General features: G+C 48.6%; 4 protein-coding genes and 3 pseudogenes across 4 annotated transcripts; all 7 read right to left on the reverse strand.

Moving 5' to 3' along the window:
- Positions 1-20: 20 nt before the first annotated feature.
- On the reverse strand, positions 21-1,297 carry LOC119190665 (histone H1A-like). The gene has a single exon (XM_037442996.1). It carries the CDS (start codon positions 1,205-1,207, stop codon positions 332-334), a length of 876 nt encoding a protein of 291 aa, XP_037298893.1. The 5' UTR covers positions 1,208-1,297; the 3' UTR covers positions 21-331.
- Positions 1,298-3,000: 1,703 nt separating this feature from the next.
- On the reverse strand, positions 3,001-3,771 carry LOC119190666 (annotated as a pseudogene).
- A 705-nt stretch (positions 3,772-4,476) lies between these two features.
- LOC119190660 (histone H3-like) lies at positions 4,477-11,255 on the reverse strand. Its single transcript, XM_037442992.1, has 2 exons — positions 11,037-11,255; positions 4,477-5,182 (listed from the first exon to the last, which is right to left on the reverse strand). The coding sequence occupies exon 2, from the start codon at positions 5,059-5,061 to the stop codon at positions 4,543-4,545; it is 519 nt and encodes a 172-aa protein (XP_037298889.1). The 5' UTR covers positions 5,062-5,182; positions 11,037-11,255; the 3' UTR covers positions 4,477-4,542.
- A 568-nt stretch (positions 11,256-11,823) lies between these two features.
- LOC119190664 (histone H2B-like) lies at positions 11,824-12,730 on the reverse strand. The gene has a single exon (XM_037442995.1). It carries the CDS (start codon positions 12,323-12,325, stop codon positions 11,951-11,953), a length of 375 nt encoding a protein of 124 aa, XP_037298892.1. The 5' UTR covers positions 12,326-12,730; the 3' UTR covers positions 11,824-11,950.
- A 51-nt stretch (positions 12,731-12,781) lies between these two features.
- Positions 12,782-17,093, reverse strand: LOC119190687 (annotated as a pseudogene).
- A 2,601-nt stretch (positions 17,094-19,694) lies between these two features.
- LOC119188541 (histone H1A-like) lies at positions 19,695-21,932 on the reverse strand. Its single transcript, XM_037442991.1, has one exon. The coding sequence runs from the start codon at positions 21,116-21,118 to the stop codon at positions 20,243-20,245; it is 876 nt and encodes a 291-aa protein (XP_037298888.1). The 5' UTR covers positions 21,119-21,932; the 3' UTR covers positions 19,695-20,242.
- A 983-nt stretch (positions 21,933-22,915) lies between these two features.
- LOC119190667 lies at positions 22,916-23,669 on the reverse strand (annotated as a pseudogene).
- Positions 23,670-25,936: the final 2,267 nt, after the last annotated feature.

Raw genomic sequence — 25,936 nt, forward strand, 5'->3', positions numbered from 1 at the left:
GTATGTGTATGTATGTATGCATGTAAAGACTTCGTCATCTTGTCGAACTTAAGAAACTTAATGTTAAAATTCACACTTATTATATTATATAATAATAAATAAGTGCGTAGATTGGATTTGAAATATTTGTTAGCCCTGAAAAGGGCTGTTGTATGTGTATATGTTTGTGCGTCATGGATCGCACACGCGCGCGCCTCCTCGCGTTCCGTCACAATAATAATAATCATATTTGTACTTGTTGATGTTGATGATGTTGTTATTAATGTGACTTGAACGCGACGACGACAACGGCAATGGCAATTTACGCAGGTGCATTGTGAGCATATCGCGTTCACTTTTTGGCGGCTGAAGCTTTCTTGGCGGCCGGCTTGGAGGCCTTGCCTGCAGAGGCTGAGGCGGCCGCCTTCTTGGGCTTAGGAGCTTTAGGTTTCTTGGTTGGCGGTTTGGCGGATTTCTTGGCCTTCGGTGCGGCTGCGCTTTTGGCCTTACCCTGTGCTGCAGCTTTTCTTCGCTGCGGTCGCCGGCTTCTTTTGGCAGCTGCGGCTTTCTTGTCTCTCGTCGCGGCGGCGGCGGCGGCCGAGGAAGATGAAGATTTCGATTTAGCCGGCGACGTTGCGGACGATGACGACGCGTTCGCCCCACCACCTGCAGCGGCAGCAGCGGCCGCGGCTTTTTTAGATCTGCTGCCTGCTGCCGCCGCTGTCGCCTTCTTAGATTTACCACCGGCCGACGCGGCAGCGCCGCTCGCAGTGTTGCCCTTCGATCCGGCTTTTCTTCCAGGTCCACCGCCTGCGCCGCTGCCACCGCTGCCACCGCTGCCGCCGCCGACACCGCCGGCTGATTTTTGATTTTTCGACGCTGCAGATTTTGATTCAAGTTTGAAAGATCCAGAAGCGCCCTTGCCTTTTGTTTGTATAAGTGTGCCCGATTCGACGGCGCTCTTCAAATATCTTCTAATGAAAGGTGCCAATTTTTCAGCGTCCACTTTGTACTGGACGGCGATGTATTTCTTGATTGCCTGCAACGATGATCCGCTTCGTTCCTTCAGCTCTTTTATAGCATTGTTCACCATTTCTGATGTCTTCGGATGTGTAGGTTTAGCTTTGGGCTTCTTTGCGGCAGCGCCTGCAGCGGCCGCCTTCGCGGTAGGTTTCTTTGCCGGGGTTGCCGGTGCTGGGGCTTCGGTTGCAACAGCTGTGTCTGCCATATTTTTTTCTTTTTTGGTTGTTTTTCTCAAATTATGCACAACAATACGCGCGCAACATACACTCCACCACAACGATGATAATAATAATAATAATTATTATAGTAGTAATAATATTATTATTATTTTTACAATAATATTAATAGTAGTAGTACAAGTATGTAGTAGTAAGTAGTATTATTATTATATTAAAATGCTGCAATTGTTTTTAAATACAATACAAAAAGAGTTCACACGACGTCAGATGTCGCCACTAGGTTGGTAGAAATTTTCATTAGCTGACACGCGGCTATACCGTAAGGAGAGCCTTTGCGGCGCGAGACGATTTCACGTACGAACAGTTGGAACTTTTCACTAACATCAGTCTGTTTAAATTGAATTTTAACATTGTTTTCATATATTCATCAATTAAACGTTTATGCGCCCTCATTCCCCATGAACTGATTTATTTATCTCAAAACATATATACACGATATGATCGTCCGTTATCTGAGTAAAGTTGTTTATTTTCGCCACTCGGTAACGTGTTCACGTGTAGTCATGTTTAAAAGTTATATATCTCTAAAATACGAAACAATGGAGTGCTGATTGTTATTCAAATAAATGGCTAAATGTATAACGTTATATAATTGAAACAATAATAATTGCTCATCAACATTTCCTAACATTAAAACGACACACAAATGAGAGGGTGGTAAAACACACACAAACGCGCACACACACGTCAGCGGCACCACGAGCAGCAGCAGCAGCATCAGCAGCGAGCGCAGCATCAGTCGGGCAGTCGGGCGCGAGGCGAAGTGCGTGGAAGCAAAAAAGAAAAAAAAAAAATGTGTGTGTGATTTTGATAATTGAATAATAATAATATAATATAATTTAATTAGTTAGTGGCGTCGGTCGGCTTGCTGTCTCTCTGGCTGGCTGGCTGGCTATCGGGGTGGCCTACGTTGTTTAGCAATGATGGACGGAATTATTGAATGTTTAAATAATTTGTCTGCCTGTCTGTGCCTGTCTGTGTGTCTGTGCGTTAAGTATAAATTTTAGAGAACCACTAACACTCACGAACGCACATACATCATACATACATACATAAATAAGTACACATTCAGATCAGAGTATCGTTAATAATTTACAATTTTTTATATAATATTATAATGTAATAATATATAATATACCTAACGCAATATTATTATGTTTAGTTCAATACGTACAATAAATACACATACGAGTACATTAACTAAGTGTACAGTGCACACTGTAGGTGCGTACCTACCCCTGGGTACATAGGTACTTGGTTACTTAATAATAATAAAGCGAACTAGTCGAGTCAGTAAGTCAGTCAGTCATTATTATTAAGAACAAATAGTAGAAGTTATCGTATCGCTTACCTATCTATTTATATTATTTAAAATAGAACTAACTAAATCAGTTACTATTATAACTTGCGTGATAATGAATAATGTCTTTATTCAATTGTTAGTTTTAGGTTTATTTATTTTTTTATTATTCACTCTGTTTTCGCTCAATTTCGACATACAACGCGAAACATAAGTATCATAAGTCATGCATTTCCTTCTCGTAGCGTTCGGGGAGAGGGGGGGGGGGGGTGTCTCACACACGAAGAATATACACATATCGTCAAGTCGGCTGGAAGTACATGATCAATAATTATCATTAAAATTACCAACCTACGTATTAATATTTGAAGTAATACAAGAAGTAGAATTCATTATTTTATCGATTAGAAACTTAGGTACACACATAATATGATTATATTATGTAATTATAATGAACAATTTGCGGCCCTGAAAAGGGCCTTTTGTCAGTTCGGTGTGTTACAGTCGTCACATGGCGCGCAGAACGTCGTCCTAGTTCTCCTCGTCGTCGTCGTCGTCGTCGTCGTCGTCGTCGTCGTCGCCGCCGCCGCCGCCGCCGTTGTTGTCGTCGTTGTTGTTTTTATTTTATTTTTTGTGCGCGGCCTTCACATTGTACGCATTATATAATATTTGTGTCGTTGTATTTATTGATTATGATCTTACAATAGGTATTCGCATGTTCAATTTTCGCGTACAATGCGAGATTCGCTCACGCTCAAGTGACTGACGACGTACGATCGAACGAACGAAACGAACGGGCTGACGGACGGACGGACGATTTACGCATTCATCATGAGAGACTTAACCGCCGAAACCGTAGAGCGTGCGTCCCTGTCGTTTCAGAGCGTACACGACGTCCATAGCGGTGACAGTTTTCCTTTTGGCGTGCTCTGTGTACGTGACGGCGTCACGAATTACGTTCTCGAGGAACACTTTAAGCACACCGCGAGTTTCTTCGTATATCAAACCGGAGATACGCTTCACTCCACCTCTGCGTGCCAAACGGCGAATGGCAGGCTTCGTGATACCCTGGATGTTGTCACGAAGAACTTTCCTGTGACGTTTCGCTCCTCCTTTCCAAGACCTTTGCCTCCCTTGCCGCGACCGGTCATTGTTGTTGTTTTGGTTTAGTTTGATTCGATTATGTTACGTTGTGTTAGATCCGTTCGGCAGACAGTCCGCACGAAATATGTTCCGTTCGAACTCCATGCGCCCGTTTTTATACTGCCACGTACGACGAAAACGACGGCGCGGGTTGGGGAGGGGAGGAAGCGCGCGAGGAGAATGGTTGGGGGGGGGGGGGGGTATACTAACTTACTCACGCGGCTGTGATAGGCGGAACGCGACGGTGCTATAATAACCCACGGAGACAGCGAAAACGATGGCAATATAATAATGACACCGCAAGTTATCCTAAAACCCCTACCGCTACCGAGTTGATGCAATTTGCAGTCTCTTCAATTTCTTCTCTTTAAAAAAAAAAAAAAAAAAAATAAATAAATAAATATATTTTTATAAATATAAAAAATTCATCGATTCATCGATATTATAATTATTACCAGTAATTATGTTATTTTCTTTATAAAGTTAAGAAGGTAACTAACCTAAATTTGTTGCGTTAATATTATTAATATTTTATTAACAATATACACAAATCTATGTGTTTAGTGTTGAGTACGGTAATATTATTATGAATATAATATGCCATAAAGGTAATATATACTTAGTCTGTCGTTTACTTGCCGAGTCTCGTTTCGTAGACGATGTAAGAAACAAATTGTAATTATATTTTGAAATATATGCGGCCCTGAAAAGGGCCTTTTAATGATTAAAAGTCATGATGCGCGAATCACGCGTGCGTCAATTTCGCCTTCATTTGTAAATATAATAATATAAATGTTTTCGCGATATTATGTGTTTCTAATAATATGCGAGGAGCGAGCTGCGATGCACGCGCGCACATTATTTTAAACACCCGTCGTGTTGAATAATATTTATTGTTATTATTATTATTATTATTCTACAACGATGACGACGACGACGTTGGTTGCAAGAGCGAACGGCGGCGTTTAAGCTCTCTCCCCCTCTGATTCTGCGCGCCAACTGTATATCCTTTGGCATGATGGTAACACGCTTGGCGTGAATGGCGCAAAGGTTCGTGTCTTCGAAAAGACCGACCAGGTAAGCTTCGCTGGCCTCCTGCAGCGCCATGACGGCGGAACTTTGGAAACGCAGATCGGTTTTGAAATCTTGCGCTATCTCACGAACCAAACGCTGGAACGGTAATTTGCGAATCAGAAGTTCCGTACTTTTCTGGTAACGACGGATCTCACGGAGAGCGACAGTGCCGGGCCTGTAACGGTGAGGTTTCTTCACTCCGCCTGTTGCGGGAGCACTCTTCCTGGCGGCCTTGGTCGCCAGCTGCTTACGTGGCGCTTTGCCACCGGTTGATTTTCTAGCTGTTTGCTTAGTACGCGCCATTGTGTTGATCAACCAACCAACCAAACAAACAAATAAATAAACAACGAACGAACGAACGAACGAACTCACAAAGCGATCGACCGTCACGCGCAGAGGTTTGATTAAGAATGTAAAACCATACCTTTTTTTTTTTTTTTTTTTTTTTTTTTTGGTACTGTCTTACGTTTGTTAGCCTGGCAAGGGCCGGCTTATACAAACACACCGGTCTTGCGGGTGCGTGCTTTAGGCACTGCGAGCCCTTAAGTGACCATGCTGAGGGCGACCCTCTAAAGGGTCACGACCTCGGCTCAGGACGGCCACTGAGAGAAGATGTTTTGGGGACATCAACGTTTATGGAAACGCGAGAGGTGCGAAAGAACGACCTAACAATCTAACATGGTTACATCGGCGTCCGGGCCGGAATTATCAGAAGGGTCGGGAGGACGGGGGACGCGGCGAGGTCCTCGACGGCGAGGACGGAGCAGCGGTCGTGTAGAGTGTTTGAGCTTTTTAAGCAGCTCGTGCTTTCTACGTATTGCCAGAGTTATATCGTCCTCTGGATCTGACAGAACTGAACGCGGTCTTCTCCATTTGGCGCGGTCAAATGGAGTGTATTTAGAATTTAGTCGGATTAACGGATTCGGGTGATTGACCGCCTTATCGAAATAGCGTCTGCTGGCCATGTGCATAAAGTGCCTGATGGTCGGCATATCGGTGTCCACGTGGAGGTTGCGATTGCGAACGTACCACGGGGCATCGAGTGCACGTCTGAGGAATTTGTTTTGTAACACCTGCAGACGCTGAAGTCGAGCAGGCGGTATATGCGCGAATACGGGGGACGCGTACGTCATGATCGGTCTAACGCACGTAGTAAAGATCCTAATCTTGTTGCGGATAGACATCTTACTTTTTCTGTTTAAGAGCCAGTGGAGCTGGCCCATCGCGAATGCAGCTCGCGCGCGTACCGCATTTACGTGTGGGGCGAAGGTCAACCTCTGATCAAGGATCACACCTAGATATTTGACCTTATGGGTCCAAGGGATGATTTGGCCAGACAATCTAACTGAAGCGTTAGGCGCTTCTTTCTGAAGCTTCCTATGGAATAGGATAGCTTGGCTTTTGGAGGGTTGACAGTGATGCGCCATTTGCGAAACCACTCGCCGAGCTGGTCGGCGGCGGCCTGCAAAATGCGCACCACATGTTCCGGTTCTCTACGTGAAGCGTAGATCGCCGTGTCGTCCGCGAAGAGCGCCAGATGGGCGTCTTTGTATTTAGGAATATCGCTAGTATATAGCGAGAATAGAAAAGGTGATAGCGCGGAGCCTTGCGGGACTCCGGCCGAGATAGTATGACGAGAGGAGAGGGTGCCCTCGACACGATATTTGAAACCGCGATTCGACAAAAACTCTCGTATGATGTGCACGAGCTGTGTGGGCACGTTGAGAGTGTACAGCTTGTACAACAAGCCGTTGTGCCACACTTTGTCGAATGCTTTCTCAACATCGAAGAAGAGAGCACCGGTATAGAATCCTAACTTAAATCTGGAATAGACATGCTCCGTGATGCGGAGTATCTGATGCACGCAACTGTGCCTATTTCGAAAACCAAACTGCTCTGGAGGGAGCAGATTGTGGGAGTGAGCTACTATTTTGAGACGGTCGAGGACGATCCGCTCATAAAGTTTCCCCTATCGTGCTAAGTAGGCTAATGGGCCTATAAGAGGCCGGTTCTGACGCGGGTTTACCCGGCTTGTGAATTCCCTATCACGACTGCTTCTTTCCAGGCCTCAGGAAAGTAGCAGTTCTGGAATGCTGCATTGAGGATGTCAGCAAGAATCTTGACCAGATGCCCCGGTAGCATTTTCAGTAACCTAGTGGGGATACCGTCAGCCCCGGGGGCTTTTCGCCTATTTAGTGCCTTGATCAGAGTGACGACTTCTTCGATCGTCACCGGCGCGAGGGGTCGGGGGCGCGTCGACGTCCGGGTCGATTGTTTGAAATGGTCGCGGAATAGGCGGCGAAGGGATCGCGTTCCTACTTTCGACAAAAGTGTCTACCGCAACAAGATGATCGTGGTCTACGGGAATTGTTTCGAGCGAGCATTGAGACTGCAGGGTGGAGGCTAATAATTCCGCTTTCTCGTCGTCGTCAAACGCGGGGCGTTGATTCGGACGATTGAGCGGGGGAAAAGAGGCCACATCCTTTCTCTTGAAAGAGCGGACCAGCTTCCAAAAGGCCATGTGGGTCGGTTGGATTTCCGACAAGTGCTGCTCCCACCTCGAATCGACGGCGTCCTTTACGCGACGTCTGGCCTCACGTTGGAGGTAACGCGCGAGACGCCGTCGATCCGGGGAGGGGTCAGACACGCAGGCCTTTAGTGCTGCGTTTCGCCTCCTCAGCACCCATCTCACGTCATCGGGAAGATGCCCTTGACCGTTGCCGGTCTCGGGCACCCTCTCGGAGCTTTCGCTCAAGACGTGGTGTAGATGGTTGGTGAAGGAGCGAATCGCGCCGGTCGTTTCCCTCGCGAGTCACGATGTTGGGCGGAATAGAAGAGAGAGCATTAGATGAAGTATCGGCGAGTTTGGTGCTCAAGAGCCGCCAATTCGTCGACACTTTCACCCTGTCGTTAGGACCTGTGTCTGAGGGACCGTTATGGGGGCCTAGATCTAGGATCACAGGTCTGTGGTCTGAATCTAACTCGTGTAACACTCGCAGGGAACGCACGTTGAGACATACGTTCCTTACGAGTGCTATATCTAAAATATCTGGTCTGTAACTATCGTCTACGAAGCTATAGTGCGTGGGTTCAGAAGGAACCAGAATGCTCATGTCAATCTCGTCAAGACAGCTCTCGAGTACCGCACCCCTACCATTGGTAGAGTTGCAGTTCCAGAGAGTGTTCTTGGCGTTAAGGTCGCCCGCCAGAAGGACGGACTCCCCCATACTAAGTAGGGTTACAAGTTCGTTGGAGTGAAGCTCCTTACTGGGAGAGAGATAGGCCGAGATCAGAGTGATCGGCGGGTGTCCTGTCATAGAAAGCCTGCACACTGAAGCCTCAATGTTGCTCACGCTTTCGGGGGGGTCGAGAGGTATGCAATGCAGGGACCTTTTAAAATATATGAGAGTGCCACCTTTAGGGCCATGGATGCGATCGTTTTCGCACCAGATTAAAATTAGGAAGTTTGGGACTTCGTTGGGAGGGTTTGAGGAACGTTTCCTGGAGGAGGAAGACGTCCAATTTATGATCGCGAGCAAAGTCAGAGAGTTCGGCTCGTTGGCCGCGTATACCATTAAGGTTGAAAAAGCCCACTCTGAGGGAGCGAGGCTTGAGTCGCGATGGGTTATTTCCGTTTGGAGAAGCCATTACGGAGAGAAAATGGATTCCATAGTGAGCTGGAATATGCGCTGTTGCGCGTTATAAATTTGGGCGAAAAGGACTGAGTCAGAGCGACCCAGTGCCTTCATTTTGGACGAGCAGTCGTGGATCAGCGCGTGGAGTTCGATAATCTCTGGGGAAACCAGAGAGAATGAAGAAGCCGCGCCGCTAGACGACGGAGTCGCCGCCACCTGGGGTTTGGATGGTGCGGGAGCCTTCGACTTGACTACCTTGGAAGAGGTAGCCTTGGAGGTCGAGGGCGTTGGGACGGGAGCGGGAACAGTGGCCGCCGCTGCTGGTGTTGTGGCCGGGGTGGCGGGAGATCCTCCGGGAGAACCACCGCCCTGGGCCTGGAGACGCGAGTCGGCACGTACCGTGGCGGGAAACCACGGGTTACGTGTCGGGGCTGGGGCCAAAACGAATTTTTCGGCCTGAGGGGCCTTGGCCTTAGGGGCCTGATTGGTCCTATAATTGGACTTGTATTTGGGTGCCCGTGGGCACCCCCGGTAATTCGGCCGGATGGCCAGATTGCCGGCAGTTGGTGCACGAAGGCGGCTCCGTGCACTGGGACCTATCTTTCGGACGCGGGCACTCAGACGTGCCGTGCTCGCCGAGGCACTTGACGCACCTGGCGGGGAGGCGACAGCCACGCGAGTTGTGGCCATACTTCTGGCAGTTGTGACACTGCGCAACCTCGCTAGTCTTATGTGGGGTCTCGACGGTGAAGCCGCCAAGGCCCGAGATGTCGCGAAGCTCGTAAAGAGCTTTTACGTCCGCGGGGGTAGCCAAGATGGCGAGGACCATCTCGTACTGTATGCCACGTCGTGACAATCGCGATTTACGGTGCATCCGGTGCACCTCTAGGGCTGCGATGCCCTTGGCCTGGAGGCCTTGTTGGACCTCGGCGGCCGACATTTGGAGGGGTATGCCACGGATGACGTACCTATAGCGGCGCTCGTCCGGGAGCGCAAAGGTGTAATAATGATAGCGTTTGCTATCTAGAAATTTGGTCAACTCGCGGTGGTCGCTAATTGACCCGGGCTGGAGGGACAGCAGTTTTTGGCCACTGTTCCAGGCATTGGGCGGGATTTTAATGCCCCCACGGGTGAGAGCATCAAAAAAGGACTGAAGGGAGGCCCCTTCGGGAAGTTGGACATTGACCTTCGGTGGCTTTTTAGGCCCCTTAGGTTGGGTCGGTGGCGACGAATCCGTCGAGCTAGCGGGCACGGGCTGGAAAGCCGCGGGTTTTTGCTTAGGCGCGGAAGGCGCGGACGGCGCAGAAGGCGCTTGGGAGGCAGGAGCGTCTGAGCTACGCTGCTTCTTCCTGCGCCCGTTCCTCACGGTCGTGAAGCCGTCGTCGTCGAGGTCCGACGACGCGGCCCCAGACCGCGATTCGCAGGGGTCAGGGGAAACAGCTCGCTTGGACGCGCAAGCGACGGGGACAGCGGAAAGCTGGGGTGCGCCTGGATCGGAATCCATGGCGAGGTCGGGATCGACGGCGCCGGCCGGGCTCCCGGGCGGACTAGGTCCGTCCGAGGACACGGCCGACTCCGACGAGTCGGAGGAAGAGGATGACTCAGATGAGTCGGTAGAGGTCGCGGGTGACGCGGGTGAAGCGGGTGACTCCGGCGAGTCAGGCACCGCACGGGGGGCGTTGGCAACCACTAGGGGAGTGGACCAGGGAGCAGAACATAGGGTCGCTCCTAATGTATTCGGCGAGAGTTGTCAACATGGCGTGTTTAGCCTTGTTGACATCCGCCGCCGGCTCGTCAGTGTCCATAGGCCTAGATTCAGCCATTGTGGGCGAATCCGGGCCTAGGGGCACTTAAAAAAGAATAGTGAAAGGGCCGCGAGTGGGTTCGGGACCCGGGTGCGTTCCGCCTGGGAAAGAACCCACAAGAAACCAGGCGGCTATCGCACAGAGAGCGAACGCGTGACTCTAAAAAGTACGTACAAACGTCCCCGGGTGGGTGTGCCCGGGGTTGTGTGCGTGAGTGACCCTCCCCGCCGGGTGTAGGCGAGGGGGGATGTACTTAAAAATAGATGTGCCCTAAGCTTGTATCCCTTTGCCAATCTTAATGTGCGAAAGGGTTCCTAACAATCCGTGCGACGTAAACGGTATTGGACCTTTTTAGGGGTCCGCACGCTCAACCGTCACACGGGATGGAGTGAAAGGAAAGGTAGGGTTGGGAAGGAGATATGCGGGGGAAACTGTGGTGTGTCTCCACAGCTTCCTTGTCCGCACCCGTCCGGCTTCGCTTTAGCCCTGAGGGGGCGCAGCGCGGGCCGGGTCACCGCTAGCTCGGCTTGTTATCACCGTTAGGTTTACCACCGAGCTAACCCTGAAGGGGCAAAATTTGTCGAGAAACAGACAAAAAAGGGTTGGACCCTGTCCTGAGAAGGACGCGGCCGGACCCAAACAAAGGACGCAGGTAACAACAGGGACAATGCCCTATTGTTTCCTTTGTCCGTGGCGTGCAGCGAGGTCGCTGCGGTCGTTCCGAGCAGGTACTCGGAAACGGGACAATGGCTTTACCGAGCAGGTACTCGGTAAAAGCCAAAGGGACCGCTCGAGTCGGGTGCTCAGAGCGGAATCTGTGTGGGGTGAAAAACCATACCATTCGCGCGCGCCTTTTTATACCAAAACGCCGCAGTGGCCTGTAATCGTTCATCTTCCGTCCTTTTCTTTAGACTATATAATTTTTTATTTTTTTTTTCTCTCTTTAGATCTTATATTTAGATTAATTAATATAATATAAAATAATAATAATAATAATAATGTTATGTAAAATAATGAATGGACATACATAATTCGTAGTCAATGCATTATTATTTTTTATTTTATATTTTCTTCTTTTAATTTTTAATCTTCTATATATAATTATTATTATTATTCATGCTTGTGTGTAGGTGATATTATTTGTTTATTTATTTTTGTATAATATATTATGTTACGTGGTCCAAAATAGTGTTATTTAATTTATTAAAATGGTAGGTAGGTAGTGTATTACAACTATATTTTAATATTTATTTCATGCAGGTATATATGTACCTATTACTCACATATTAAATTTTATTTTAAAACTCCACGTGCTCTCTAGGGTTCACCTACTATTATTCAGCACTTGAGAGCAGTTGAGAATTATTACAATGAATTTTGTATTATTTTATTACTTATTATAAATTATTATATTTATATTATTATTTTTTTTTTATTTATTTTTTTGTGACGAGATGCCTTAAAGAAACAACAATACACATTACACACACACTCACAAAAACATCACACATCGTACGCACACAACATCGGATCAAATTAAATTATAATAATAACTTAACTTAATCTTCGTGCGTGCGTGCGTGCGCGTGCGTGCGAGCGTTTGAACTGTGATTTCATGAAATATATTGTGGCCCTGAAAAGGGCCTTTTGGATGACATAAGTTGTATGTATGTTCGGGTTGCGTGCATGCGTGCGTTTACGTACATACACACACACACCACCGATTTTACATTACTATCTAGCTAGTAGCTCTCACTTTGAACTGGTGTACTTGGTGACAGCTTTGGTACCCTCACTGACTGCGTGCTTTGCCAGCTCGCCTGGCAGAAGGAGACGTACAGATGTTTGCACCTCCCTGGATGTGATGGTGGAGCGCTTGTTGTAATGCGCCAGACGAGATGCTTCCGCAGCGATGCGTTCGAAAATGTCATTCACAAACGAGTTCATTATCGACATCGCCTTGCTGGATATTCCGGTGTCAGGATGGACCTGCTTGAGCACTTTGTAAATGTAAATTGCGTAACTCTCCTTCCTCTTGTGCTTCTTCTTTTTCTTGTCAGTCTTAGAGATGTTCTTCTGCGCCTTGCCAGATTTCTTGGCAGCCTTGCCGCTGGTCTTGGGTGGCATATTGTGTTTTTGTTAAATGAAGTTGATTTAATTGAATGCAGTAACGACCGCGATATACCTCAATCGCAATGTGAATGCGCGATAAAATTTTTGGTATTAAAAAATATAATACTTTCGCGCGCAGAACGTTCAACGGGTGAGCCACGTTCACGTCCATCCAACGGCCAATCACAGCAGAGTGCGTCAGAGGAAAATGCGCTGCGCGACGGCACGGTGATGCGGCGGGAGTAAGTACGTAAGTAATAATAATAATAATAATAATTGTATTCATTTGGTTTTGTATTTTGTTTTTTTTTTTTGCTTTATTTTAACATAACCTACTATCGTATAAATAACATTATGTATGTGGGGTAGATAGATAGTAAAAGTAGACATTTTCTTTTGTGTTTTTTTTTTTTTTTTTTTTTTTTAGTTAATACTTAAACTCAGTTCTATTTTCGGACGATTTTTGGATGATTTTTTTTTAGCACAAACATCATAATAGTATTATGTCGACCATCAAATACTACTGTGTATTAATTAATAATACATGAATATGTTCATTGCGAACTCGCCCTGAGTTTGGGCGAGTATTGATAGGTAGGTAGGTAGGTAGGTAGATTGGTTGGTTAATTATTGAGTCAGTGATAAGGTAAATATTATTTATCGTGTCATAATCTCAATTCTAGTGTATATTAGAGGTGAACAAATACTAATAATATTGTAGAATTAAACGTTCATTGTCGAAACGAAACATTATTTGTTACTCACTCATTACGTATACAATTGTATAAGTAAGTAATGAGTATATAGTAGATAGTAAGAATCATATTGCGGCCCTGAAAAGGGCCTTTTGTTTTGTCCATTTACCTAACAACTCACGCACGCGCTTTATTTATTAAATTTTTTTTATGTATGCGCGCGCGCGCTCACTCGCTCGCTCATGGTTTGCGACGTGCAACGCGTGCCCACGCAGCGTCGGTGTTACAGTTTTAGGTATTTTATAAAGGTATAATTAATTACTAACTAATTAATTAAGCCTTCTTCTCGGTCTTTTTGGGCAACAGCACCGCTTGAATGTTCGGCAACACGCCGCCCTGTGCGATGGTCACACCGGAGAGAAGTTTGTTTAACTCCTCGTCGTTTCTTATCGCCAATTGAAGATGTCTAGGTATGATTCTGGTTTTCTTGTTGTCCCTAGCGGCGTTTCCTGCCAACTCTAGAACTTCAGCGGCTAGGTACTCCATAACGGCGGCTAGATAAACAGGTGCACCGGCGCCAACGCGTTCCGCGTAATTTCCATTACGCAACAGTCTATGTATACGTCCCACGGGGAATTGCAGTCCGGCACGGTTAGAACGAGACTTGACCTTCCCCTTGACTTTGCCGCCTTTACCACGTCCCAGACATGATGTAGTGTTGTTGTTTTTAAATCAAAAACAAAAAGAAAAGAATATAGAACGCAAATGTACGTGCTATATAATATTATGTTATATTACACTGCTATACGATACGATACGTTACGATGCGCTCTCGAATAAAGTGATATAGTTAAAAAATAACTTTTTTTTTTTTTTTTTTTTTTTTTTTTTTGTTTCTGTCATACGTTTGTTAGCCTGGCAAGGGCCGGCTTATACAAACACACCGGTCTTGCGGGTGCGTGCTTTAGGCACTGCGAGCCCTTAAGTGACCATGCTGAGGGCGACCCTCTAAAGGGTCACGACCTCGGCTCAGGACGGCCACTGAGAGGAGATGTTTTGGGGACATCAACGTTTGTGGAAACGCGAGAGGTGCGAAGGAACGACCTAACAATCTAACATGGTTACATCGGCGTCCGGGCCGGAATTATCAGAAGGGTCGGGGAGGACGGGGGACGCGGCGAGGTCCTCGACGGCGAGGACGGAGCAGCGGTCGTGTAGAGTGTTTGAGCTTTTTAAGCAGTTCGTGCTTTCTACGTATTGCCAGAGTTATATCGTCCTCTGGATCTGACAGAACTGAACGCGGTCTTCTCCATTTCGCGCGGTCGAATGGAGTGTATTTTGAATTTAATCGGACTAACGGGTTCGGGTGATTGACCGCCTTATCGAAGTAGCGTCTGCTGGACATGTGCATAAAGTGCCTGATGGTCGGCATATCGGTGTCCACGTGGAGGTTGCTATTGCGAACGTACCACGGGGCACCGAGTGCACGTCTGAGAAATTTGTTTTGCACCACCTGCAGACACTTAAGTCGAGCAGGCGGTATATGCGCGAATACGGGGGACGCGTACGTCATGATCGGTCTAACGCACGTAGTAAAGATCCTAATCTTGTTGCGGATAGACATCTTACTTTTTTCGGTTTAAGAGCCAGTGGAGCTGGCACATCGCGAATGCGGCTCGCGCGCGTACCGCATTTACGTGTGGGGCGAAGGTCAAACTCTGATCAAGATACACACCTAGATATTTGACCTTACGGGTCCAAGGGATGATCTGGCCAGACAATCTAACTGAAGCGTTAGGCGCTTCTTTCTTAGGCATCCTATGGAATAGGATGGCTTGGCTTTTGGAGGGTTGACAGTGATGCGCCATTTGCGAAACCACTCGCCGAGCTGGTCGGCGGCGGCCTGCAAAGTGCGCACCACATGTTCCGGCTCTCTACGTGAAGCGTAGATCGCCGTATCGTCCGCGAATAGCGCCAGATGGGCGTCTTTGAATTTAGGAATATCGCTAGTATATAGCGAGAAGAGAAAGGGTGATAGCGCGGAGCCTTGCGGGACTCCGGCCGAGATGGTATGTCTAGAGGAGAGGGTGCCCTCGACGCGATATTTGAAAACCGCGATTCGACAAAAATTCTCGTATGATGTGCACGAGATGTGTGGGCACGTTATAAGTGTACAGCTTGTACAGCAAGCCGTTGTGCCACACTTTGTCGAATGCTTTCTCAACATCGAAGAAGAGAGCACCGGTATAAAATCCTAACTTGAATTTAGAGTAGACATGCTCCGTGATGCGGAGTATCTGATGCACGCAACTGTGCCTATTACGGAAACCAAACTGCTCCGGAGGGAGCAGATTGTGAGAATTGGCTACTATTTTGAGACGGTCGAGGACGATCCGCTCATAAAGTTTCCCTATCGTACTAAGGAGGCTAATGGGCCTATAAGAGGCCGGATCTGACGCGGGTTTACCCGGCTTGTGAATCCCTATCACGACTGCTTCTTTCCAGGCCTCAGGAAAGTAGCAGTTCTGGAATGCTGCATTGAGGATGTCAGCAAGAATCTTGACCAGATGCCCCGGTAGCATTTTCAGTAACCTAGTGGGGATACCGTCAGCCCCGGGGGCTTTTCGCCTATTTAGTGCCTTGATCAGAGTGACGACTTCTTTGATCGTCACCGGCGCGAGGGGGTCGGGGGGCGCGTCGACATCCGGGTCGATTGTTTGTAACGGTCGCGGAATAGGCGGCGAAGGGATCGCGTTCCTACTTTCGACAAAAGAGTCTACCGCAACAAGATGATCGTGGTCTACGGGAGTTGTTTCGAGCGAGCATTGAGACTGCAGGGTGGAGGCTAATAATTCCGCTTTCTCGTCGTCGTCAAACGCGGGGCGTTGATTCGGACGATTGAGCGGAGGAAAAGAGGCCACATCCTTTCTCTTGAAAGAGCGGACCAGCTTCCAAAAGGCCGTGTGGGTCGGTTGGATTTCCGACAAGTGCTGCTCCCACCTCGAATCGACGGCGTCCTTTACGCGACGTCTGGCCTCACGTTGGAGGTAACGCGCGAGACGCCGTCGATCCGGGGAGGGGTCAGACACGCAGGCCTTTAGTGCTGCGTTTCGCCTCCTCAGCACCCATCTCACGTCATCGGGAAGATGCCCTTGACCGTCGCCGGTCTCGGGCACCCTCTCGGAGCTTTCGCTCAAGACGTGGTGTAGATGGTTGGTGAAGGAGCGAATCGCGCCGGTCGTTTCCCTCGCGAGTCACGATGTTGGGCGGAATAGAGGAGAGGACATCAGATGAAGTGTCGGCGAGTTTGGTGCTCAAGAGCCGCCAATTCGTCGACACTTTCACCCGATCGTTAGGACCTGTGTCTGAGGGACCGTTATGAGGGGCTAAATCTAAGATCACAGGTCTGTGGTCTGAATCTAATTCATGTACCACTCGCAGAGAACACACGTTGAGACATACGTTCTTTACGAGTGCTATATCTAATATATCGGGTCTGTAGCTATCGTTCATAAAACTATAGTGCGTGGGTTCAGAAGGAACCAGAATGCTCATATCAATTTCGTCAAGACAGCTCTCGAGTACCGCACCCCTACCGTTGGTAGAGTTGCAGTTCCAGAGAGTGTTCTTGGCGTTAAGGTCGCCCGCCAGAAGGACGGACTCCCCATACTGAGTAGGGTTATTAGTTCGTTGGAGTGAAGCTCCTTACTAGGTGAGAGATAGGCCGAGATCAGAGTGATCGGCGGGTGTCCTGTCATAGAAAGCCTGCACACTGAAGCCTCAATGCTGCTCAGGCTTTCGGGGGGGTCGAGAGGTATGCAATGCAGGGACCTTTTGTAGTAAATGAGAGTGCCACCTTTAGGGCCATCGGTGCGATCGTTTCGCACGAGGTTGAAATTGGGGAGTTTGGGACTGCGTTGAGAGGGTTTGAGGAACGTTTCCTGGAGGAGGAAGACGTCCAATTTATGATCGCGAGCAAAGTCTGAGAGTTCGGCTCGTTGGCCGCGTATACCATTAAGGTTGAAAAAGCCCACTCTGAGGGAGCGAGGCTTGAGTCGCGATGGGTTATTTCCGTTTGGAGAAGCCATTACGGAGAGAAAATGGATTCCATGGTGAGGCTGGAATATGCGCTGTTGCGCGTTATAGATTTGGGCGAAAAGGACGGAGTCAGAGTGACCCAGTGCCTTCATTTTGGACGAGCAGTCGTGGATCAGCGCGTGGAGTTCGATAATCTCTGGGGGAAACCAGAGAGAATGAGGGAGGCGCGCCGCTAGACGCCGGAGTCGCCGCCGCCTGGGGTTTGGATGGTGCGGGAGCCTTCGACTTGGCTACCTTGGAAGAGGTAGCCTTGGAGGTCGAGGGCGTTGGGACGGGAGCGGGAACAGTGGCCGCCGCTGCTGGTGTTGTGGCCGGGGTGGCGGGAGATCCTCCGGGAGAACCACCGCCTTGGGCCTGGGGACGCGAGTCGGCACGTACCGTGGCGGGAAACCACGGGTTACGTGTCGGGGCTGGGGCCAGAACGAATTTTTTCGGCCTGAGGGGCCTTGGCCTTAGGGGCCTGATTGGTCCTATAATTGGACTTGTATTTGGGTGCCCGTGGGCACCCCCGGTAATTGGCCGGATGGCCAGATTGCCGGCAGTTTGTGCACGAAGGCGGCTCCGTGCACTGAGTCCTATCTTTCGGGCGCGGGCACTCTGACGTGCCGTGTTCGCCGAGGCACTTAACGCACCTGGCGGGGAGGCGACAGCCACGCGAATTGTGACCATACTTTTGGCAGTTGTGACACTGCGCAACCTCGCTAGTCTTATGTGGGGTCTCGATAGTGAAGCCGCCGAGACCCGAGATGTCGCGTAGCTCGTAAAGAGCTTTTACGTCTGCGGGGGTAGCTAAGATGGCGAGGACCATCTCGTATTGAATGCCACGTCGTGACAAACGCGATGCGCGGTGCATCCGGTGCACCTCTAGGGCTGCGATGCCCTTGGCCTGGAGGCCTTGTTGGACCTCGGCGGCCGACATTTGGAGGGGTATGCCACGGATGACGTACCTATAGCGGCGCTCGTCCGGGAGCGCAAAGGTGTAATAATGATAGCGTTTGCTATCTAGAAATTTGGTCAATTCGCGGTGGTCGCTAATTGACCCGGGCTGGAGGGACAGCAGTTTTTGGCCACTGTTCCAGGCATTGGGCGGGATTTTAATGCCCCCACGGGTGAGAGCATCAAAAAGGACTGAAGGGAGGCCCCTTCGGGAAGTTGGACATTGACCTTCGGTGGCTTTTTAGGCCCCTTAGGTTGGGTCGGTGGCGACGAATCCGTCGAGCTAGCGGGCGCGGGCTGGGAAGCCGCGGGTTTTTGTTTGGGCGCGGAAGGCGCGGACGGCGCAGAAGGCGCTTGGGAGGCGGTAGCGTCTGAGCTACGCTGCTTTTTCCTGCGCCCGTTCCTCACGGTCGTGAAGCCGTCGTCGTCGAGGTCCGACGACGCGGCCCCAGACCGCGATTCGCTAGGGGCAGGAGAAACAGGTCGCTTGGACGCGCAAGCGACGGGGACATCGGATAAGACGGGTGCGCCTGGATCGGAATCCATGGCGAGGTCGGGATCGACGGCGCCGGCCGGGCTCCCGGGCGGACTAGGTCCGTCCGAGGACACGGCCGACTCAGACGAGTCGGAGGAAGAGGATGACTCAGATGAGTCGGTAGAGGTCGCGGGTGACGCGGGTGAAGCGGGTGACTCCGGCGAGTCAGGCACCGCACGGGGGGCGTTGGCAACCACTAGGGAGTGGACCAGGGAGCAGAACATAGGGTCGCTCCTAATGTATTCGGCGAGAGTTGTCAACATGGCGTGTTTAGCCTTGTTGACATCCGCCGCCGGCTCGTCAGTGTCCATAGGCCTAGATTCAGCCATTGCGGGCGAATCCGGGCCTAGGGGCACTTAAAAAATCGGAGAAATAAATGAATGAGTCGCGAGTGGGTTCGGGACCCGGGTGCGTTCCGCCTGGGAAAGAACCCACAAGAAACCAGGCGGCTATCGCACTGAGAACGAACGCGTGATTCTACGTGAGAAGAAAACTAGAACAAACGTCCCCGGGTGGGTGTGCCCGGGGTTGTGTGCGTGAGTGACCCTCCCCGCCGGGTGTAGGCGAGGGGGGATGTACTTAGAATTAGGTGTACCCTAAGCTTGTCTCCCTTTGCCAATCTTATTGTGCGAAAGGGTTCCTAACAATCCGTGCGACGTAAACGGTATTGGACCTTTTAGGGGTCCGCACGCTCAACCGTCACACGGGATGGAGTTAATAGGGTGGTAGCGCAGATGGGAAGCAAAAATTGAAATCTACCACGATCGTCGCTTTCGCTTGCGCGGGGTAAAAATAACGCGTCCCCCGGTGTTTATATTCTGCACTTACTACGCGTAATAGTGGTGGGAGCGAGATCGAGCGCGTTAAAATAGACCAATCACGATCGTTCGCCGCTTGCGCGGCGAGCCAATAAGCCGCGCGGCTGTCGGTCATGCCGTGACGGCCACAAAACTAAACGAAACTTCGAATTTTACAATATGACGTACACACAATACAACACACAATATAATATTGTAATATAATAATATATTATATTAGGTGCGATTATATTAAGTATTTTCCCTCACATATTTTTTTTTTCTTATATAATATATAGCTATTCAGTAAAAATCCAAAAATATTATAATATAATTCGGCCACTCGTGCGATTTGTATGTCAATGTCTATATGTATGTATATTGTATGAATTCATCGTAAAAATGGAATTCTTACGTCCCACCAAATTGAACGAATCAATAAATAAAATAAAAAAAAAAAAAAAAAAAAATGAGTAGGTAGATAGATAGGTAGATATGCAGTCAGGTATATTACATTATAATAATACATATACATATTATGTATGTGTATGTATGTATGCATGTAAAGACTTCGTCATCTTGTCGAACTTAAGAAACTTAATGTTAAAATTCACACTTATTATATTATATAATAATAAATAAGTGCGTAGATTGGATTTGAAATATTTGTTAGCCCTGAAAAGGGCTGTTGTATGTGTATATGTTTGTGCGTCATGGATCGCACACGCGCGCGCCTCCTCGCGTTCCGTCACAATAATAATAATCATATTTGTACTTGTTGATGTTGATGATGTTGTTATTAATGTGACTTGAACGCGACGACGACAACGGCAATGGCAATTTACGCAGGTGCATTGTGAGCATATCGCGTTCACTTTTTGGCGGCTGAAGCTTTCTTGGCGGCCGGCTTGGAGGCCTTGCCTGCAGAGGCTGAGGCGGCCGCCTTCTTGGGCTTAGGAGCTTTAGGTTTCTTGGTTGGCGGTTTGGCGGATTTCTTGGCCTTCGGTGCGGCTGCGCTTTTGGCCTTACCCTGTGCTGCAGCTTTCTTCGCTGCGGTCGCCGGCTTCTTTTTGGCAGCTGCGGCTTTCTTGTCTCTCGTCGCGGCGGCGGCGGCGGCCGAGGAAGATGAAGATTTCGATTTAGCCGGCGACGTTGCGGACGATGACGACGCGTTCGCCCCACCACCTGCAGCGGCAGCAGCGGCCGCGGCTTTTTTAGATCTGCTGCCTGCTGCCGCCGCTGTCGCCTTCTTAGATTTACCACCGGCCGACGCGGCAGCGCCGCTCGCAGTGTTGCCCTTCGATCCGGCTTTTCTTCCAGGTCCACCGCCTGCGCCGCTGCCACCGCTGCCACCGCTGCCGCCGCCGACACCGCCGGCTGATTTTTGATTTTTCGACGCTGCAGATTTTGATTCAAGTTTGAAAGATCCAGAAGCGCCCTTGCCTTTTGTTTGTATAAGTGTGCCCGATTCGACGGCGCTCTTCAAATATCTTCTAATGAAAGGTGCCAATTTTTCAGCGTCCACTTTGTACTGGACGGCGATGTATTTCTTGATTGCCTGCAACGATGATCCGCTTCGTTCCTTCAGCTCTTTTATAGCATTGTTCACCATTTCTGATGTCTTCGGATGTGTAGGTTTAGCTTTGGGCTTCTTTGCGGCAGCGCCTGCAGCGGCCGCCTTCGCGGTAGGTTTCTTTGCCGGGGTTGCCGGTGCTGGGGCTTCGGTTGCAACAGCTGTGTCTGCCATATTTTTTTCTTTTTTGGTTGTTTTTCTCAAATTATGCACAACAATACGCGCGCAACATACACTCCACCACAACGATGATAATAATAATAATAATTATTATAGTAGTAATAATATTATTATTATTTTTACAATAATATTAATAGTAGTAGTACAAGTATGTAGTAGTAAGTAGTATTATTATTATATTAAAATGCTGCAATTGTTTTTAAATACAATACAAAAAGAGTTCACACGACGTCAGATGTCGCCACTAGGTTGGTAGAAATTTTCATTAGCTGACACGCGGCTATACCGTAAGGAGAGCCTTTGCGGCGCGAGACGATTTCACGTACGAACAGTTGGAACTTTTCACTAACATCAGTCTGTTTAAATTGAATTTTAACATTGTTTTCATATATTCATCAATTAAACGTTTATGCGCCCTCATTCCCCATGAACTGATTTATTTATCTCAAAACATATATACACGATATGATCGTCCGTTATCTGAGTAAAGTTGTTTATTTTCGCCACTCGGTAACGTGTTCACGTGTAGTCATGTTTAAAAGTTATATATCTCTAAAATACGAAACAATGGAGTGCTGATTGTTATTCAAATAAATGGCTAAATGTATAACGTTATATAATTGAAACAATAATAATTGCTCATCAACATTTCCTAACATTAAAACGACACACAAATGAGAGGGTGGTAAAACACACACAAACGCGCACACACACGTCAGCGGCACCACGAGCAGCAGCAGCAGCATCAGCAGCGAGCGCAGCATCAGTCGGGCAGTCGGGCGCGAGGCGAAGTGCGTGGAAGCAAAAAAGAAAAAAAAAAAAAATGTGTGTGTGATTTTGATAATTGAATAATAATAATATAATATAATTTAATTAGTTAGTGGCGTCGGTCGGCTTGCTGTCTCTCTGGCTGGCTGGCTGGCTATCGGGGTGGCCTACGTTGTTTAGCAATGATGGACGGAATTATTGAATGTTTAAATAATTTGTCTGCCTGTCTGTGCCTGTCTGTGTGTCTGTGCGTTAAGTATAAATTTTAGAGAACCACTAACACTCACGAACGCACATACATCATACATACATACATAAATAAGTACACATTCAGATCAGAGTATCGTTAATAATTTACAATTTTTTATATAATATTATAATGTAATAATATATAATATACCTAACGCAATATTATTATGTTTAGTTCAATACGTACAATAAATACACATACGAGTACATTAACTAAGTGTACAGTGCACACTGTAGGTGCGTACCTACCCCTGGGTACATAGGTACTTGGTTACTTAATAATAATAAAGCGAACTAGTCGAGTCAGTAAGTCAGTCAGTCATTATTATTAAGAACAAATAGTAGAAGTTATCGTATCGCTTACCTATCTATTTATATTATTTAAAATAGAACTAACTAAATCAGTTACTATTATAACTTGCGTGATAATGAATAATGTCTTTATTCAATTGTTAGTTTTAGGTTTATTTATTTTTTTATTATTCACTCTGTTTTCGCTCAATTTCGACATACAACGCGAAACATAAGTATCATAAGTCATGCATTTCCTTCTCGTAGCGTTCGGGGGAGAGGGGGGGGGGGGGGTGTCTCACACACGAAGAATATACACATATCGTCAAGTCGGCTGGAAGTACATGATCAATAATTATCATTAAAATTACCAACCTACGTATTAATATTTGAAGTAATACAAGAAGTAGAATTCATTATTTTATCGATTAGAAACTTAGGTACACACATAATATGATTATATTATGTAATTATAATGAACAATTTGCGGCCCTGAAAAGGGCCTTTTGTCAGTTCGGTGTGTTACAGTCGTCACATGGCGCGCAGAACGTCGTCCTAGTTCTCCTCGTCGTCGTCGTCGTCGTCGTCGTCGTCGTCGTCGTCGCCGCCGCCGCCGCCGCCGTTGTTGTCGTCGTTGTTGTTTTTATTTTATTTTTTGTGCGCGGCCTTCACATTGTACGCATTATATAATATTTGTGTCGTTGTATTTATTGATTATGATCTTACAATAGGTATTCGCATGTTCAATTTTCGCGTACAATGCGAGATTCGCTCACGCTCAAGTGACTGACGACGTACGATCGAACGAACGAAACGAACGGGCTGACGGACGGACGGACGATTTACGCATTCATCATGAGAGACTTAACCGCCGAAACCGTAGAGCGTGCGTCCCTGTCGTTTCAGAGCGTACACGACGTCCATAGCGGTGACAGTTTTCCTTTTGGCGTGCTCTGTGTACGTGACGGCGTCACGAATTACGTTCTCGAGGAACACTTTAAGCACACCGCGAGTTTCTTCGTATATCAAACCGGAGATACGCTTCACTCCACCTCTGCGTGCCAAACGGCGAATGGCAGGCTTCGTGATACCCTGGATGTTGTCACGAAGAACTTTCCTGTGACGTTTCGCTCCTCCTTTCCAAGACCTTTGCCTCCCTTGCCGCGACCGGTCATTGTTGTTGTTTTGGTTTAGTTTGATTCGATTATGTTACGTTGTGTTAGATCCGTTCGGCAGACAGTCCGCACGAAATATGTTCCGTTCGAATTTTTTTTTTTTATTTTTTTTTTTTTTTTTTTTTATGGCTACCGCTGATAGCCTGACGCGAGTCGGCTTATTCAGCTACACCGGTCTTCCGGGTGAACGCTTTAGGCGCTCCAGCCCGTTTAATTTAAACGACCACGCTGAGGGCACCCCCGAGTGGGGTACGGACCTCGGCTCAGGGCGGTCGTTGGGAGAGGACAGAGACATCATCGATTAGGGAATGATTTTTGTATCCTAGCTCGTGACGTCCGCGGGGACGTCAGAGTTTGCATCAACACTCGGGTTGATATTGACAGGGTCGGGAGGGCGGGGGGCGCGGCGAGGTCCTCGACGGCGAGGACGGAAGCGCGGTCTTGTATCGTGTGTGAGTTTCAATAACTCGTGCTTACGTTTAATGGCCAATGTGATCGCGTCGTCTGGGTCGTTCAGGACAGAGCGCGGGCGTCTCCATTTCGCTCGATCGAATGGAGTGTAAATGGATGCTAAGCGGATTAGCGGGTTTGGGTGGTTGGCTGCTCGGTCGAAATAGCGCCTGCTGTTCATCTGAATGAAGTGCCTGATGGTCGGCATGTCGGTGTCCACATGGAGGTTGCGGTTGCGAACGTACCATGGGGCACCGAGTATATGACGGAGAAATTTATTTTGAACAACTTGCAGTCGCTTAATTCGGCCGGGCAGAATGTGGGCGAATGCGGGCGAAGCGTAAGTCATTATCGGCCTAACACACGTGGTGAAGATCCTAATCTTATTACGGATGGACAGTTTACTTTTTCTGTTAACGAGCCAATGGAGCTGGCCTAACGCGAATGCGGCTCGCGCACGTACCGCATTTACGTGTGGGATGAAGGTCAGTTTCCTGTCAAGGATCACTCCTAGGTATTTGGCTTTATCAGTCCATGGGATGGGCTGAGAAGCCATCTTGACTTGGGTGGGGGGTTCAATGGGGCGTTTGCCCACATTGAAGAATATGGCCTGGCTTTTTATGGGGTTTATGGTGATACGCCACCAGCTGAACCACGCGCCGAGTTCGTCGGCGGCGGCCTGCAAGGTGCGTATCACCTGTGAGGGGTCTCTACCGGAAGTGTAGATTGCGGTGTCGTCCGCGAAAAGAGCCAGGTGGGCTTTTTTGGGCTTCGGTATGTCGCTGGTGTACAGCGAGAAGAGGAAGGGGGATAGCGCGGATCCTTGGGGGACCCCCGCTGTTATGGTGCGGCGGGAAGAAAGAGTTCCTTCCACGCGGTAGCGGAAACCGCGGTTCGACAGGAAGTCTCGAATGATGTGCACGAGCTGTGTGGGCACATTGTGTTTGTACAGCTTGAAAAGCAAGCCGTTGTGCCACACCTTGTCGAATGCTTTCTCTACATCGAAGAAGAGGGCAGCGGTGGGGAAGCCGTGTCTGGCTTTATCATGAATGTGCTCCGTGATGCGGAGTATTTGGTGGAGGCAACTATGCCTAGTGCGGAAGCCGAATTGCTCCTCGGGAATCAGGTGTTGTTGGTGGGCCACTAGGCGAAGTCGATCGAGCACAATGCGCTCGTATACCTTTCCCACAGTGCTAAGGAGACTGATGGGTCGGTAGGAAGCAGGGTCTTTGGGGGGCTTGCCGGGTTTGTGGATGCCAATCACTACTGCCTCCTTCCACTCTTGTGGAAACAGGCAGTTGCGAAAGGCGGCATCAAAGATGGCAGTGAGTATTTGGATCAAATGCTCAGGGAGCATTTTGAGAACTCGGGTGGGGATTCTGTCCCCTCCGGGGGCTTTTCGTATTTTGAGTGCCTTGATCAGTGAGACGACTTCTTCTATCCGCACCGGGGCGAGGGGGTCGGGCGGCGCGTCGACGTCCGGGTCGGTGTTGGCGAATGTTGGTCGCGAGTTTGGTGTCGGCGGTGGGATAGAGTTCCTACTTTCGACTAGCTCGTTAACCCTAATGAGTTGGGCAGGATTTACCGGGACTGTGTCGAGCGAACACTGAGATTCCAGGCTGTCGGCAAGTAGTTCCGCTTTTTCGTCGTCATCGAACGCCGGGCGTTGATTTGGACGGTCGAGCGGAGGCATGGAGACTACATCGCCCCTTCTGAAGGAGCGGCATAGTTGCCAGAAGGCCATGTGGGTCGGCTTTATGTCACTGAGGTGGTTTTCCCAGCTCGCATCGACGGCCCCTTTTATGCGGCGTTTGGCCTCCCTTTGGAGGAAACGCGCCAGACGCCGCCGATCCGGGCTGGGATCGGTTGCGCAAGCTCT

This window comes from Manduca sexta, chromosome 26 (assembly GCF_014839805.1).
Source record: "Manduca sexta isolate Smith_Timp_Sample1 chromosome 26, JHU_Msex_v1.0, whole genome shotgun sequence".
Taxonomy (NCBI): Eukaryota; Metazoa; Arthropoda; class Insecta; order Lepidoptera; family Sphingidae; genus Manduca; species Manduca sexta.

Coding starts and splice junctions, on each gene's coding strand:
- LOC119188541 (XM_037442991.1), bottom strand. CDS start 21,118: ATGGCAGACACAGCTGTTGCAACCGAAGCCCCAGCACCGGCAACCCCG.
- LOC119190660 (XM_037442992.1), bottom strand. CDS start 5,061: ATGGCGCGTACTAAGCAAACAGCTAGAAAATCAACCGGTGGCAAAGCG.
- LOC119190664 (XM_037442995.1), bottom strand. CDS start 12,325: ATGCCACCCAAGACCAGCGGCAAGGCTGCCAAGAAATCTGGCAAGGCG.
- LOC119190665 (XM_037442996.1), bottom strand. CDS start 1,207: ATGGCAGACACAGCTGTTGCAACCGAAGCCCCAGCACCGGCAACCCCG.